This window comes from Cupressus sempervirens, chromosome 7, assembly GCF_028749045.1.
Source record: "Cupressus sempervirens isolate cs-2001-9-10 chromosome 7, ASM2874904v1, whole genome shotgun sequence".
NCBI classification, from domain to species: domain Eukaryota; kingdom Viridiplantae; phylum Streptophyta; class Pinopsida; order Cupressales; family Cupressaceae; genus Cupressus; species Cupressus sempervirens.
Genome location: NC_143124.1, coordinates 743,880,069 through 743,895,088, shown reverse-complemented (window position 1 = coordinate 743,895,088; position 15,020 = coordinate 743,880,069). Strand labels below are relative to the sequence as shown.

Genomic DNA, 15,020 nt, shown 5'->3' with positions numbered 1-15,020 from the left:
AGAAATGCAACAATTCTTTCACATGTCATAATTGATTGTAAAGTATCTATTTATGCAAAAGCTTGTATATGCAATAATGTGACATGTTATAAATCTAGGTTCAAGTAGATAAGGTGACCCAAGTTTGCAAGAGCTATTACAATTTTGGGGAAATACTTAATGTATTTTGGCCACAGTTTTGCTAGAGGCTTTTGTAATTTTGTGGTTCGTCGACTTCCCATGACTACTGTAGGGGACATAGCTCTTCTTGGTGCCATACAAGCACTTCCCAGTCTTAGCCTCCTCACCGTCATTCACCCCAACAACATTTCTCACCTCACATCTTTGTTATGCCTCTATGTTGTTGTGCTTCAACCTCACATATCCTCTTGTAGTAGACACCACTTGGGCTTCGCCACCAAATGTTTGTTGGCCAACTTTGCCAAATACTACCATTTGCCTTCCTCTTTAAAAGGTTATCCCGAGTTGGATTTGCCTATTTCACCATGCTGTGATGTTAAATAGGTGAAGAAGGACAATGTAGATCTAGACATAAAATTTCATACCTTGAACTAGACACTAAGCCAAGATTGGGAAAGAAATATGAGAAAGACTCTCCACCTCCTTTAGCTACGACATTGGCTATTTGAGGGTGCTTCTTTTCTAAGCAAGGCCCAATTTCTTATATGATGCCTTTTTCTTAGAGCTTTAGCTCCAAACTATGACTATGGGGGATTGACTTTTCTTCCCATTATTTTTTTATTAATTTGTAATTACTATTTTAAAATTGATTTCAAACTCAATTCAATTTGGTGTGAAATTATATTAAAATTTTAAAAACAAAGAATAAAATAACTATAATCACATAAATATAGTCATATCTTAAATCTAATTTAAGATTACTCTTTCTTGATGATGAATTACTGAATGTAATTTGAAATATCAAACAAATTTTATAAAAAATCATAATCTTTATCCAAAAATCTCAATTAGAACCGGAAACAACCTTTTTTATAATATAAACGCGATTACCATCCACTTTCAATTTGTTAAATTAAAAGTCATGCTTTTAAAGCAATACATAAAAATTATTTCCAAACATATTCTAGGAGCTGACATGTTTCATGAGTCCTGGAATATGAACATGGTAAAGATAATTCATCCAGTCAATGCATTTAACATCAAACTTAAACTTTTCTGCATCTTCATTGGATAGTCCCTCCCACAAACCTCTGGTATTTGAATTGTCAAACCTGTTAATCCCAATGCTTAGAAGTCAACAGCAGATGAACTGAATAGCTCAGAAGTTCAGCTGAGATAATAAATACATTAAAAGTTAACCAGAATAAACTCAGAGAATCTGACATGAAAAGATATACCTTCCTTCGAAAAAGATGAAGGGCTTGTAGAGTTCTGCAAGCTTCATTATGAAGTTATAAGTTCTAAGCAGGCGATTGTACTGCTTTCTCTTTATCCCACACACGAGAAAGTCAACAGTATGCAATATCTGTGAAAAAAGTAAAAGCCATCAATAAATCTGTGCACATTAATTAGTAGTCTGTGCAAATAATTCGTTGATTACCTCTAGTGGGATCTTGTAATGAAGCGTCATGTACCGTCTGAATATCTCCATACTATGCAGGGCCTTGGGCTTTTTTATGTTAAGTATCTTCTGACCCTTCTTATCTTTGCATGGATTCAATTTGAAGTATTCATAGGCAGCCTCGAGAGCAGCGAAATAAAGCATGGGATTTTGCACTGAAGTGGAGAGATGATATATGTAGAGACCTGGGGTTGAAGCATGTCTTTTAATGGAGGATATCATTCCATTTGCCACCATATCTGCCGGAACCTGCAAAATATTTAAAAGAAAGTTTCCACTACTTTGTTACAACTTGTTAGTGAGAGTAAGACCACTTCGAAAGTTTCACTCACCAAATCTACTATCAAGTTAGGAGCTGCTGGGAACCTTGATAGTTGTCCCTTCCCATATGCAATGAACAACGGATCAATCATCCTTTCAACCAGGAAATCATGGTTTATGGTTAGAGACTTCAACATGAAATAATGAGAACTTTGAAATTTAAGGGCTATGATATTAATGTAATGATATTTTGGGATTTTTGATTGATAATTTTATTAGTAATGTTTATTATGAGTAATAGTAAGGATTAAATTCAATCATGTTAGGAAATAGAAATGATTTAGATTTTAACACAGTAGAGACTAATCAAATCTAATTTCTGAATATTTTTCTTCATTATGTTTTAGATCATACTACATGATCCATCATAAGATAAGATATAACATGAAAGAAAAAATATTTCAAATTACACCATACCATCTATTGAAATTCCCTCCAATAAGTCATAATAATAGATCATATAATAGGATCTGAAACATTCTCTTCTATTCCTTTAACTTATCTTAATGACCAATAATACAATATAAACTGTAATGTTCAAGTTACAAAAACAATTAAAATTTAAAATATCATAATATTTTATGAGGAAAATTATATTTGTAGGCTGAATATTAAAAATCAGTATTAGAGAATAAGTTCTTAAAGCTTAAAGCTGACATTTAGGCTTTCTCACATTTAGGGAGCTCTTTGTAGAACCCCTAAAGCGAGAGGTGGTCTAAAAGTGTCATTGTAAAACTTCACATGACAGTCAAAATGACGCATTAAGTACATAAGCAGCAACTAGCTTGTTTCCCCTATTTAAGAAATTCTAGACATGATTTATTATCAAAATAAGTTACAACTTATTCTCTGACTCTAATTCGCTACTTGTTCCTTATGATGTGAAATATTCTATTTCCTAACTCTCAATTCATCTAAATAATAGATGATATAATATTATTTCAATGTAAAAATTGTAACAACCATCAAAACCCAAAATAACTTAACAATTAGAGAATGAGGTTCATTTAAATTTTTTAACTTATTTATTCTCCTGAGAAGCATTTAATTCTTGAAGCTTATTTGGTACTGAAAATGAAAGAATACTTAAAATCAAAATAATAATAGTAACAACCATCAAAATCCAAAATAGCTTTTAACATTTGAAGAATGAAGCCCATTTCCAACTTTTAATTGTGCCACTTATTAATTCTCCTGAGAAACATTTAATTCTTGAGGTCATTTTCTACTGAAAATGAAGAGTACTTAAAGTCAAAATAATAGTGGTGTACCTTTGTCCTTCAATCCAACCGGGAAAGGGCTCTGACAAAGTGCTTTCAATTATGCTGGGGCGCACTATTGCTATTGGTATATCACCTCTGAGATGATCCACCATCACCTCTGCCATTGCTTTTGTGAAAACGTAAGAATTTGGCCAACCAAATTCTCTTGCTCTGAGAATTTACAGACCCCACTTGATTAGTTAGATCTTTTACATTCAAAAACCTTAAAAGAAATTGATTAAAAAACCCTGGTGTACAAGAGAGAATACCTTTGCTCTGCAAGCTCTTTCATTTGACCCGTCTCTATCTTTTCTTGTGTGGAATTTAGGGTTCTAATTTCTTCAAGAGTTTTCCTTATTAATTCACGTTCACACTCAACGTCCCATGGTGAAGGTATGTTTCCAACTGTCTCTCCACTTGTCAGTGCCTCCTCTTTTATTATACCGGACCTCCCCACGTTTACATAGGCTAATTCAAATTGAGACAAGAAAACACGATATGAGTAATTTACCATAAATAGTAATTTATGACAGCTTAAGGTCCCCAAACATACCAGTGGAGACATGACAGAGAATCTCTAATTTAGGGCAACTTTTTCCGAATCTCACAACATTAGCAGCTCCCAAAGTATTTACGTTCAAGGCAACATCGTACCTGATTATCAGAACAAAGAGAAAGACAAATTCAACCTTATAATCAAGAGATTTCTATAGAAGAAATGCTACAGTTTTACATCTGCGCTCCATGAATGTAGTCAGACCTTTCATAAAAGCTTGTAGTTGCTGCAGTGTTCACAATAATATCAACATTTTTTGAGAGCTCTTGTCTAGTTTTTTCCTCCATTCCCAAATCATCTTTTGTCACATCTCCAACAACAGGGATCACTTTTTGCTCCATGAATCTGCTGTATTCATCCCTGTAATGCTCTCTTAGAGATTTAAAAAGTTCCGAAGTAAACACCTGTATGGAAACAATGACTATTAAATCATTTAAATATACATATATTCAAAACTTCAGATCAAAGTCTATAATCAATTATGAAGAAGAAACATAGAATTTGATCCCTTGCTAACAAAATATCTACAGAGATTTTTATTGTTATCAAAGTTTGGAAAAACTTTATAATCCATTAATAAAGATCATGATCATAAAATTTGATTCTTGAAAACAAAAAGTTGAAAAAATATTGAAATCGGTATGAACTACTTAAAAAACAAATTTCACACTGATTGAGGCATGTTTAAGGTTAGATAAATAGAACTCATTTTGGGAGGGGGGATTTCTTCATATAATTTGATGGGTATTTTTTTCTACTTAAGGTATAAGCTTCTGCACATCAATCACATTGTTCTACATTTTGTTTTCTCTTTTACCTGTTTTTCCAGCTTCTCTTTGGCAGATTGTAAATCTGGTGCTCTGACTAGAGTGAAAATGTGCCCCACATCACCTTGCACTCTAAGGATTTTCTCCATGAACACTAAATTTACAAGACAAAACTCAATTAGCGATCAACAATTTCAAGCTAAACAAACAAATGTTCCAACCATTCCAACACCCACAAATCCATGAGGCACTTTTGAGAACAATAACTTAAGTAAATACCTTTGCCCAAGAAACCTGTGCCTCCTATCAGAAAGATATCTTTACCCTTGAGAAACTCCACCATGTTAACAGCCATGTTTACACAGAACCAAGCTCTAAAGCTCCCTGATATATTGAAAATAAGGCGCACTATAGCATATTCAATTCATTGCACTAATATAATGTTAACACATAATAAATAAGCTTCTGGATTGTTAGCTTTAATAAAATGAGATTCAACTACCGACTTTACTTCTGGTATAAAAAATAACACTTTTCTAGGCAAATTCAAACTAGCGCATCACTTGAACTAAATACAAGAATTTTAAAGAACTAAACTTTAAAGTACAGCTACCCCTGAATCAGTCAGCCTTATTTGAAATTCCAGAAGGGTCCCAAGAAACAAACAAATTTAGAGTAAAACTTAATATAGGAAGATAGGGAGATTGTTGTAATATTGCTATGGGTATTTAAGTGTGTAGTTTTTGAGTCAAACTCATTGACTTATGTTTCATGAGTAGTGATTGAATACAAATTCATCTCTCATGAGAATAAATGGAACACTCAGCACTGGTTGGATTTAGGTGATGCTTACAAGGAGCTGGGTTTACTCTGGATGTGGTAATGGATTTACTGTGGATGTGATAATTGTTTTTTAATAGAATAGAAATTTATTGGTTCCATTTTAATAAGCGACCTTCACAATGCTGTAAAAATTCAGTAAACATGTATTGCATTCTGCTGGCAAAGTCTCAATAACAGTTGATGTAAGCATTTAAATTTAAAATCTACTAAAAGATTATCTATCAATACATAGAATGGTCCAGAAAAATGTTTTTAATCATATGAATTGTGATGTGAATATCAGGATTTAACTGTGTGATTTTTGAGTCAAACTCGATGACCCATGTTTCATGAGTAGTGATTCAACATGAATCCATCTCTCATGAGAATAAATGGAACACTTAGCACTCATTAGATCTAGGTGATGCTCACAGGGGTGAAGCACTGGGACTTCCCGGGAGGTCACCCATCCCAGTACTACTCCAGCCTGAGCGCGCTTAACTACGGAGTTTCCTCCACAGTTAAACCCAAAACTTGCAACCCCATTTGCAAAACCTTCACCAAGTGTTGTGCCTTATGAACCATTCATTAGAAAGCCCCTTAAGCTCATCAATTGATAAGTAGGAGATGATTTCCACAGCTAGTCAAATTGTGATGTGAATATCAGGATTTAACTGTGTGATTTTTGAGTCAAACTCGATGACCCATGTTTCATGAGTAGTGATTCAACATGAATCCATCTCTCATGAGAATAAATGGAACACTTAGCACTCATTGGATCTAGGTGATGCTCGCAGGGGTGAAGCACCGGGACTTCCCGGGAGGTCACCCATCCCAGTACTACTCCAGCCTGAGCGCGCTTAACTACGGAGTTTCCTCCACAGTTAAACCCAAAGCTTGCAACCCCATTTGCAAAACCTTCACCAAGTGTTGTGCCTTATGAACCATTCATTAGAAAGCCCCTTAAGCTCATCAATTGATAAGTAGGAGATGATTTTCACAGCTAGTCAAATTGTGATGTGAATATCAGAATTTAACTGTGTGATTTTTGAGTCAAACTCGATGACCCATGTTTCATGAGTAGTGATTCAACATGAATCCATCTCTCATGAGAATAAATGGAACACTTAGCACTCATTGGATCTAGGTGATGCTCACAGGGGTGAAGCACCGAGACTTGCCGGGAGGTCACCCATCCCAGTATACTCCAGCCTGAGCGCGCTTAACTACGGAGTTTCCTCCACAGTTAAACCCAAAGCTTGCAACCCCATTTGCAAAACCTTCACCAAGTGTTGTGCCTTATGAACCATTCATTAGAAAGCCCCTTAAGCTCATCAATTGATAAGTAGGAGATGATTCACATCACAATTTGACTAGTTGTGGAAATCATCTCCTACTTATCATATGAATCTCCTACTTATCATATGAATTGTGTTTACAACTTGTTTTGTGTAGGTAATTAATTGTATAACTTTATTGATATTTAGAATGAATAATTAGATTGTTTGTGTGTAATTATCAAAACACAATAAATTTTTACTATAATCTCAGTATAATTTTTTCTTAATTTCAATGGTTCATAGCAGAAAACAACAAGAAATCTACTAATGAATAGTTGTATTTTTACAAATTTAAGAACTTTTGTTTTCTATATTGTAAATTTTTAGTGAGAAAATAATCTGCCTATAACAAATCTCCACTTGATCATGGTAAGTACCCAAAAATTAAATAATAGTTATTAATTATATTTAAATCACATGAAAGAAACAATTTATTATATCATTCAAGAACATAAGATAAACTGATTTGCGATCAACATTGTCATCAAAGATCCTAATACTCCGTACTATTGCTATACACGTACCAACCTGTGCATTTAAATTTATGGAAGTGAATGGCACGCAACAACCTTCTCAACTGACGTGAGAGAACAAAAGAAACAAAAATATTAATAGCGCGGCAGATATTTTTGTTCTTGTTATGGGTCCCAAAAACTTATTTGCGTTTAACTAGAGAAGCTCTCATCACTGCTCAATGTTGACATGAGCGGATTTAAAGTCTGTACTAAACACACATTAGGAATAATACTGAATGCTGCTAAAAACAGTCATTGATATCAAGTTTGGTGATGATTAATAATGTAATCTGAAATGTTGGTAATTTATTTTTATCACAATCCATCTGAAGAATACAAAACAGTATGAAGTGTTTTTTAATACAGGATTGCGATTAGGGCTCTTTTGGTGAGCGGAATAGGAATAGGAATATTCTGGAATACGTATTCCAAAAATTGTGAATTTCTTGTTTGGATGCACTAAAACAGGATTGGAATACGAAGCAAAAATGAAATACATATTCCATTTTTGGCCCAAAAATGAGGCTTTGCAATTCCACCAAAATAGGTGGTATTGGAATATGTATTCTTATTCCATTTTTTTAAATTTTGTAAAACATAAATTTTCGGGTCCGCGAATTCCCATCAAATATTCCGCTCACCAAACGGGCCCTTAATGGTATTGGGGTTTACGAGGAAGTACAGGGATTAGATGACCAGATTTCTTCGTTCTATAGTTATAGTTAGACTAGTGGAATTTAGTTGAGCATTGCTTAAGTTTATCTAGAAGACCTCGTTTGTATGAATTGCTAGTTGGGAGTTGTCAATGTTTTAGTTGACAACTTGTCCCGTACATACCATGTAACATTTTCTTTCGATCTTGAAATTAATACCTTGAAATTAATAAATGAGATTTACGGAAATTGATACAAATAGTAATCTATAAAATTTAGGAAAATATATTAGTTTAGTTCATTGTATATCTCTTTCAACTACTTATTATAGATGTTGCTTTCTTGTGTTTCAATTCAATATAAAAATAAAATAAAAAATTTAATATGTGTTGAAGAAGATATAATGTAAATATATGATATAAAGAATAATGTAAGTTTGGAACAACGTGTCTATGATAGCTAGAAGTTATAAATGTTGTGGGTATTACTTTATGGAATCCAACTAACCCAATCCAATGAATAGAATCATTTAATGTTTATTTCACTGACAAAAAAATCTTTTAATATTATCAGATTTCCACAATTCATTTGTAAAATAAATTGTTTTTGGATTTGCTTGTGTGTATTTTTTTATCATCAACATTTCCAATCACACTACATGGATCCATCATCAGGGTGAGAAAGTCAAGGATAGTAAAGATATGACTATGAGATTCATCCTTGTCTTCAATTGCAATTAAAACACTCAACTTTAGCTTAAACTTCTATAGAAGGAAAATATCTAATTTTTATATTCATGCATAGGGGAGATGATCTAAGACCTACCCATCATAACTTTATGTAACCTAGGCTCTTAAATGATAAATTAGATATTAGATTCCAATTCACATTTGGCTTCTTGATAGCTACAATGAATTTGGTATGAGTACTTACATATACAAATGTATAAAAGTAATTACTTAGAAGTACCCACCAATACTCATGCATCGGGAAGAGGACCCACTAGTCACCCATCCTAATTTCATGCACCTTATTCTCCTTGATGGTTAGTTGGATTTCAAAGAAATTTACGGGTTTCCTTCTTTGCCTTAGGGTTCAAATCCATTGTTATGTATTCTAGGCATTATGACGACTCTAGGGTGAGAAAATATGTATTAAATCTCCCAAAGTGATCATTTGGAGGTTTTGACTAGTACCTATGTAGAGATGTCCAAGTAGTCATGCATTACAAGCAACAAAATTTACTATTATTATTAGTGCATATACATACATTCATATTAAAATAATGTATGTTATATCTCCTAATTAAAATAAATTAAGAATTTAAAGATTTAAGGTGTCTTGTTTCTTTATTCAAAATTACTCATATTTTATATAATCTAATATATTTAACTATGCTAAGTATATATAGATGGGCGTAGAAAAGTTTCTGAAGTGAATTTTTTTTCTTCTAAAATTAGGTAAACTATTCTTGGATGAGCTATTGAAGCTAATTACACTCAAAATTTGAAGATTTAACAACTACAATAGTTGTAGTGCTAAAAATCCATTTTTGAGCTACATATTTTAAATTATTGGAGATAAAGGGGTAAAAATTGGGAGACATATAAAGTAGTTTTATTTTTCTTAAAAAGTATAGAATAACATCTAATGTGGTCCCCTTTACAGGTTTTTTTTAAAAAAAATGTATTTCATAAATTGATTCAATGAGGAACTAGCTAATCCCATGGATACAATCACAATAAACTATCACTACACCTTATTTTACTCCAATATCTGAATGTAGTCTTTTAAGACAAATGATATATTTACAAAAAATGAGTAGTTGCTATATAATCTACTTTAGTTATAAGGAAATAAACCACAAACCATCTCTTACTCATCCAACTTATTGTACAATTGATTCAAGTGAACACATAAGTATTGATGGGTTTTCTACTATTAATATCACCCACCAAGACCAAATCCACATAACTATGAATATCAAGATAAATATTATTTCCTATAAAATTATCATGATAACACAAATAATACTTTGAGGTAACCTCCCAATAACTAAAGAATCTTTTAACTACATCCCAATAAACTCTTTCACTTGATTGTGGACATATCTAATAATAAATTCCACTACTTAGGCAATGCATGATATAAATGAAGAATACATAAAAATTCCAACTAGTAAGAATACATAAAAATTCCAACTTGCACTTTGGTAAGGTAATCTTTTTATGTCTTCCATATCTAAAGGGAATGTATGATAATCTAAAATGGATAAGTTTATTACAACTATAAAAGAAACATACAATGGAATAAACATTTGCATGTTGAACCTTTATAAAATAAGGTTTACATACTTACTTCAAGTCCTAGACATCTTTTTGTTCACTCCATCTCTTCTAATTTACATCCTAAGAATTTTGCTTAGCTACACCAAGATCTTTGATTTTGAATTTATCAACAAGTTGAGAATTAAGTTATAAAATCACATATATTTTCTTTACCAATGAATAACATACCATCAATACATAAAACTGTCACCATCAAAATTATAATAAACCTAGTGGTCCAATCTAAGAACACCAAAATAACAATACATATGTATTAAATCTTTGGCACCACATTGGAGGACTCTACTTGAGGCCACCGAAATTCAATTCAATTTTTGAACCAAATCTCTTATGCCTCTTACCCCACAGTTCTTTGACTATGTCATATAAATATCATGCAAGACATATCACCATGAAGAAAAAATATTTTCATGTTTAGTTTATCAATTTATAAATCATAATAAATGGTAGTATTCTAAACAAATATTTAATAAATTTGATTTTTGCAATAAGAGATAATGTAATCAACTCCATATGGGTATATGCACTGAGTACACGCTTTAAAAAAATTATTTTTTTATAAATGGGCTACATACCCGTAGCCCATTTATTTTATCTCTGCTTTTAACCTTCCTCCAACAGTAGCACGTACATGAATTGGAGAAAACAAAGCTTTTCACCACCCGCCTTGCCAATATGCCTCCTCACTAGCGAAATTCGAGATCACGAGCACACCCAAGCCGTATGTGATCTAAATTTCATTTTGCATTGTTTGATATGTTTTTTATATTGTTTTGTAGGTTTTTTATATTGTTTTGTAGGGTTTTTACAATTTTTCTTTAGATTTGTTTATTTATTTAGATTTCAATTGATTTTTTATTAGGAAATGCCAATAATCAACCAGCAAATCCCCAAGAAGCTCAAAACCCTCAAGAAAATCAAAACCAAAACCCTCCCCAAGAAGAACAACAAATTCTGCAGCCTGAACCAATTGCAAGACCTTCGCCTGGCACACAAGAAAATATAATAAATGAAATAGAAAGAGGCAAAACTAAATTAAAAGGACTCATTGATCGGTTGAAAGAATTTGGACAAACCAATCCAATGAGGGCTCAATTGGCATTGTCCCTCGAATCCATTAAGACCCAAATAGCCTTAGTTAGTGGTTAGTTAGATGTTTGGAAAGTTAAGAGGGATGAACAAAAAAGATTTTATGCAAATAAATTGTCATATTAAGATGTTAAAGAAAAAGATATACCAAAAGGTAGAATATGTGAACAAAATATTGTTAGAGATGGTACTAAACGGTTCCCCATCCATTGGTGTATACACGATGCTATTAGAAATAATTTTTGGGATATATGGTGGATGGTTTTTTATGCCCCTCCTTGCAACAATCACGAGGTCCCCATGTATTTTTTAAAGAAATTGTATTGTGAGTTTGTCCTTGGGGAGATCCCTAATTATTTTGATATATTAGAATCCTTGGGTAGAGGTGGGGGGTCATCATTTGAGAGGTCGGGGGCACATCGTGACCCTAATGTAGTTAGGGCACCTGTGGTCAAGCCACAGGGTGAGCATGTGACTATTCCTTCAGTTTTGAAGGAACATGTAGAGGCTAGCGTTTTAGGGACCATTAATGCTTTGACACAGATGCTCATCCATTGCACGAGTCCATTAGTTGAGGGGGAGCCTTTAGTGTGTCAGGGTCACATGTGCACATCATGTAGATCCTTATGCACATTTGGCACTCATGTTGGAGATGGTGCGGATGATGGGCTTGTCACTGATCAGTTCATGAGTGACACATTTGGCATTGAGACACAGGTAAATTATAATTATAATTTACTAATTTGATCACATTTCATATGTATAGTGAATGATTAATTAATTAGCATCTAATGACATTGTTCAAAATTCAGGGTCTGAGTGTTGGCGGGCCTAGTAGCAATCTCTCGGCCCCATTTTTTACCCCATCCATGAGTCCAGAGGTATGTATTGATTTAATCATTTAAATTAATACATATATTTATTAAGTAATCATATTAAGGATTGACAAAAAAAATTATGCATGTGCATCAGTTCTCTACAGGACTGTCGACATTTACAATAGACTCAGAGCATAGACATCATATGAGCTTTGTAGAGGTAAATTTTTTTCATGTTAATTTAATTCATTTGATATATTTGTTTCATGTTTCATGTTGGATGTAACATGTATTGTATGACATGTATCTCATGACATCGGACACTCCTCCTCATCCCTGATAGTCCATCGATCATGGAGTGGCCGCAGCTATGGCTAGTTCGCAGCCATTGACTGAGGTATGAAAGAATTTTATTGGTTTTAGTTGTTGTTTATAATAGTTAGTATCAAAATTTCTAATGTTATTTATAAGTGATTATATTGATTCAATTGTTGTAAGGTCTTGTCACACCTGATCGTCCACGAGCGTTTGAGGTGGACTTGCAGAGCGACTATATGATGGCGGTAAGAAAATAATCAATTTTGTGTGTACATATATTTGATTTCAATGTATAATAATTATTGATTCATTTCTACTTTGTTTGTATCAGCTTGAGTTAGAGAAGAGCTTCAACAAGAGGACAAATGAGCGTGTGAGGAGGACCCCATCATCACCACCATCTCCCTCCAAATGACGATCGAAGGCCTCTAGAGATTTGTTTCCTTCCCCTCATGGGAAGGAGAGGATATAGTTGATAGACATGTACATGTATAGGCATCAACAGACATATATGTTGGATTTTATGTTAGTGGACATATTTGATATACATTTGATCTATATATGACATTTTATATTTGATGTATTGCATTTATTTGATGCATGAAATTATTAGACTTATATGATATGTTTGTTCATGTACGACATTATTGGTTATCATTTTATATTATATGTTTGTGAATGTATGACATTAAATTATATATGGTCATGTATGACATTAAATTAGATATGTTTGTGTATGACATTAAATTAGATATGTTCATGTATGACATTAAATTCAGTACCTAATCAGTTTGAAACTTTGATAGAATATTGATTAACAATAAACTTTATCATTGTTTAAGCATAAGTTTATCATTTCCAATATGTCATCATCATATGATTTATGATCTTGTTCATGTTTAAAGTTTTCCTTCTCTGTAATTTGTTTATCAAGTTTAATTCAATACCTAATCAGTTTGAATTTTTGATACAAGATTGATCAGCAATAAACTTTATCAGTGTTAAAATAGTTATTTTATCCCCTTGCTTATGTTTGAAGTTGGTGTGGGGCCTTGTGTTATCTCCTAGCTTAGGGGAGAGGGGCAGTAAGGTTCCATGGTTGGGTGGAAAGTCTTTTATCCATTGAGTATTTTTCCAGAGTTTTTCAAGAGCCTTGGATGATCTTTCTTCACACATTCCAATTTTGCATCTTTTTTTGTGTGTGACTAGATGTTGCAACATCATATTTTTGTATCATGACTATGATATAATACTTATGTATCCATTTTGTATAGAGATCATGTTGGAGGAGAAAAATGTTATAAGTATATGCTCCTTGTAATATGTATATGTACACATGCTTAGTTGCAATAAAGAAGAATGGGTATATGTGATTTTTACGCTATCTAATTGTAATAATGGATTTAATTATTTATAATGAAATCTTGTTCATATATTTATGATGATTTTTACTTATGGGAACTTATGTATGTGTTTCTAGTAGTGATGTTTGGGAACCTATAAGAACTTGGTTGTTGAGTCAATATATAATATTCATATATTTAATCAATGAGATATATCAAAATATTTAATGTTAGAAGAATTGAAAATGAAATGTATGTGCTTCAATTTTGTGCTAAAAATAGAATAAAATTTATTCCACTTTTACCCTTATTAGTTATGTGATCTCTTAGGTTCCCTGTCAGGGGGATAAAAGGAAGAAATACTCTCTAGATTTCTTAGATTACTAGATGGGTTTCTTGTAATATTGTGGTTATTGAAATTGAGACTTGTGATGACTTTGATTCTTTAGGTGTAGATAGGCCACAAAACTTAGAAGCAAGTTAAATTTACTACTAGTTTATTTTACTTTTTAAATAACATATATATATATATATATATATATATATATATATATATATATATATATATATATATAGTGCAGGTTACTCAAGGTACTCAAGGTCTTCATGAAGCATTTTCAAGGACTCTGCATCATACCACTTTTCTAGGTAAAGGTGGATGTGGTGTTTAAATAGTCCCTAGAAGAGATCCTAAGCCCTGCACCTAATGTAGAGCCTCCCACTATTCTCCTAGGAATCACAACTCAACTCTGGGATTCATTTGTACTCTTGGAATATACCTAAGGAATCTAACTCTACTAGGGTTAAAGAGGAGGTCTTTGAATTGGTAATACCTTTCCACAACCATATCTAAGAGGTTATAACTCAATTCTTAAAATTGTCTTCAAAACACCCACGTTGCTACCTATGCACCTAATGTACCCTGGAGCCTCCAACATACTAAAACCCATCCTAGGCTTCACACCATGACCCCAAAACCTTGGTTCATCTCAAAAAATCCCATCTAACATGTTCCAACTCCTTGCAACCTCTCAGCAACTCATCTCTTACACTTTCCCAATTTTGCCTATTCTAGGCTTGACTCAACTAGCCCTTGCCAGACAGTAATTTTTAGTTTTCTCCAAACTTTTCCATTGATCTTCCCAAACCCTTTGGTGTTCTAGATAACCTTTATCCCCTTCTAAAACATACCAAAATTTCAACTATAGTTGTTTTGGAAAGTATCTCTCAAATCTTGCTATCTCAGTTACACAACTAGGCCTAATTAGTAGCCATTTACAAAGCAA

The 15,020-nt window shown here is 32.9% G+C and overlaps 1 protein-coding gene across 1 annotated transcript; it reads right to left on the bottom strand.

Annotated features, from left to right (window-relative positions):
- Positions 1–893: 893 nt before the first annotated feature.
- On the bottom strand, positions 894–4,917 carry LOC149549409 (putative fatty acyl-CoA reductase 5). Its single transcript, XM_089792793.1, has 10 exons — positions 4,768–4,917; positions 4,539–4,642; positions 3,926–4,125; positions 3,719–3,819; positions 3,435–3,633; positions 3,175–3,336; positions 1,915–1,996; positions 1,562–1,831; positions 1,359–1,486; positions 894–1,232 (listed from the first exon to the last, which is right to left on the bottom strand). Exons 1-10 carry the CDS (start codon positions 4,841–4,843, stop codon positions 1,085–1,087), a joined length of 1,470 nt encoding a protein of 489 aa, XP_089648919.1. The 5' UTR covers positions 4,844–4,917; the 3' UTR covers positions 894–1,084.
- Positions 4,918–15,020: the final 10,103 nt, after the last annotated feature.

Excerpts from the sequence above, each read along its gene's own strand:
- LOC149549409 (XM_089792793.1), bottom strand. The coding sequence starts at position 4,843 with ATGGCTGTTAACATGGTGGAGTTTCTCAAGGGTAAAGATATCTTTCTG. Across the intron at positions 4,126-4,538 it reads AAGAGAAGCTGGAAAAACAG|GTGTTTACTTCGGAACTTTT; the intron begins GTAAAAGAGAAA and ends GTTTCCATACAG. Across the intron at positions 1,487-1,561 it reads ATTACAAGATCCCACTAGAG|ATATTGCATACTGTTGACTT; the intron begins GTAATCAACGAA and ends CTTTTTTCACAG.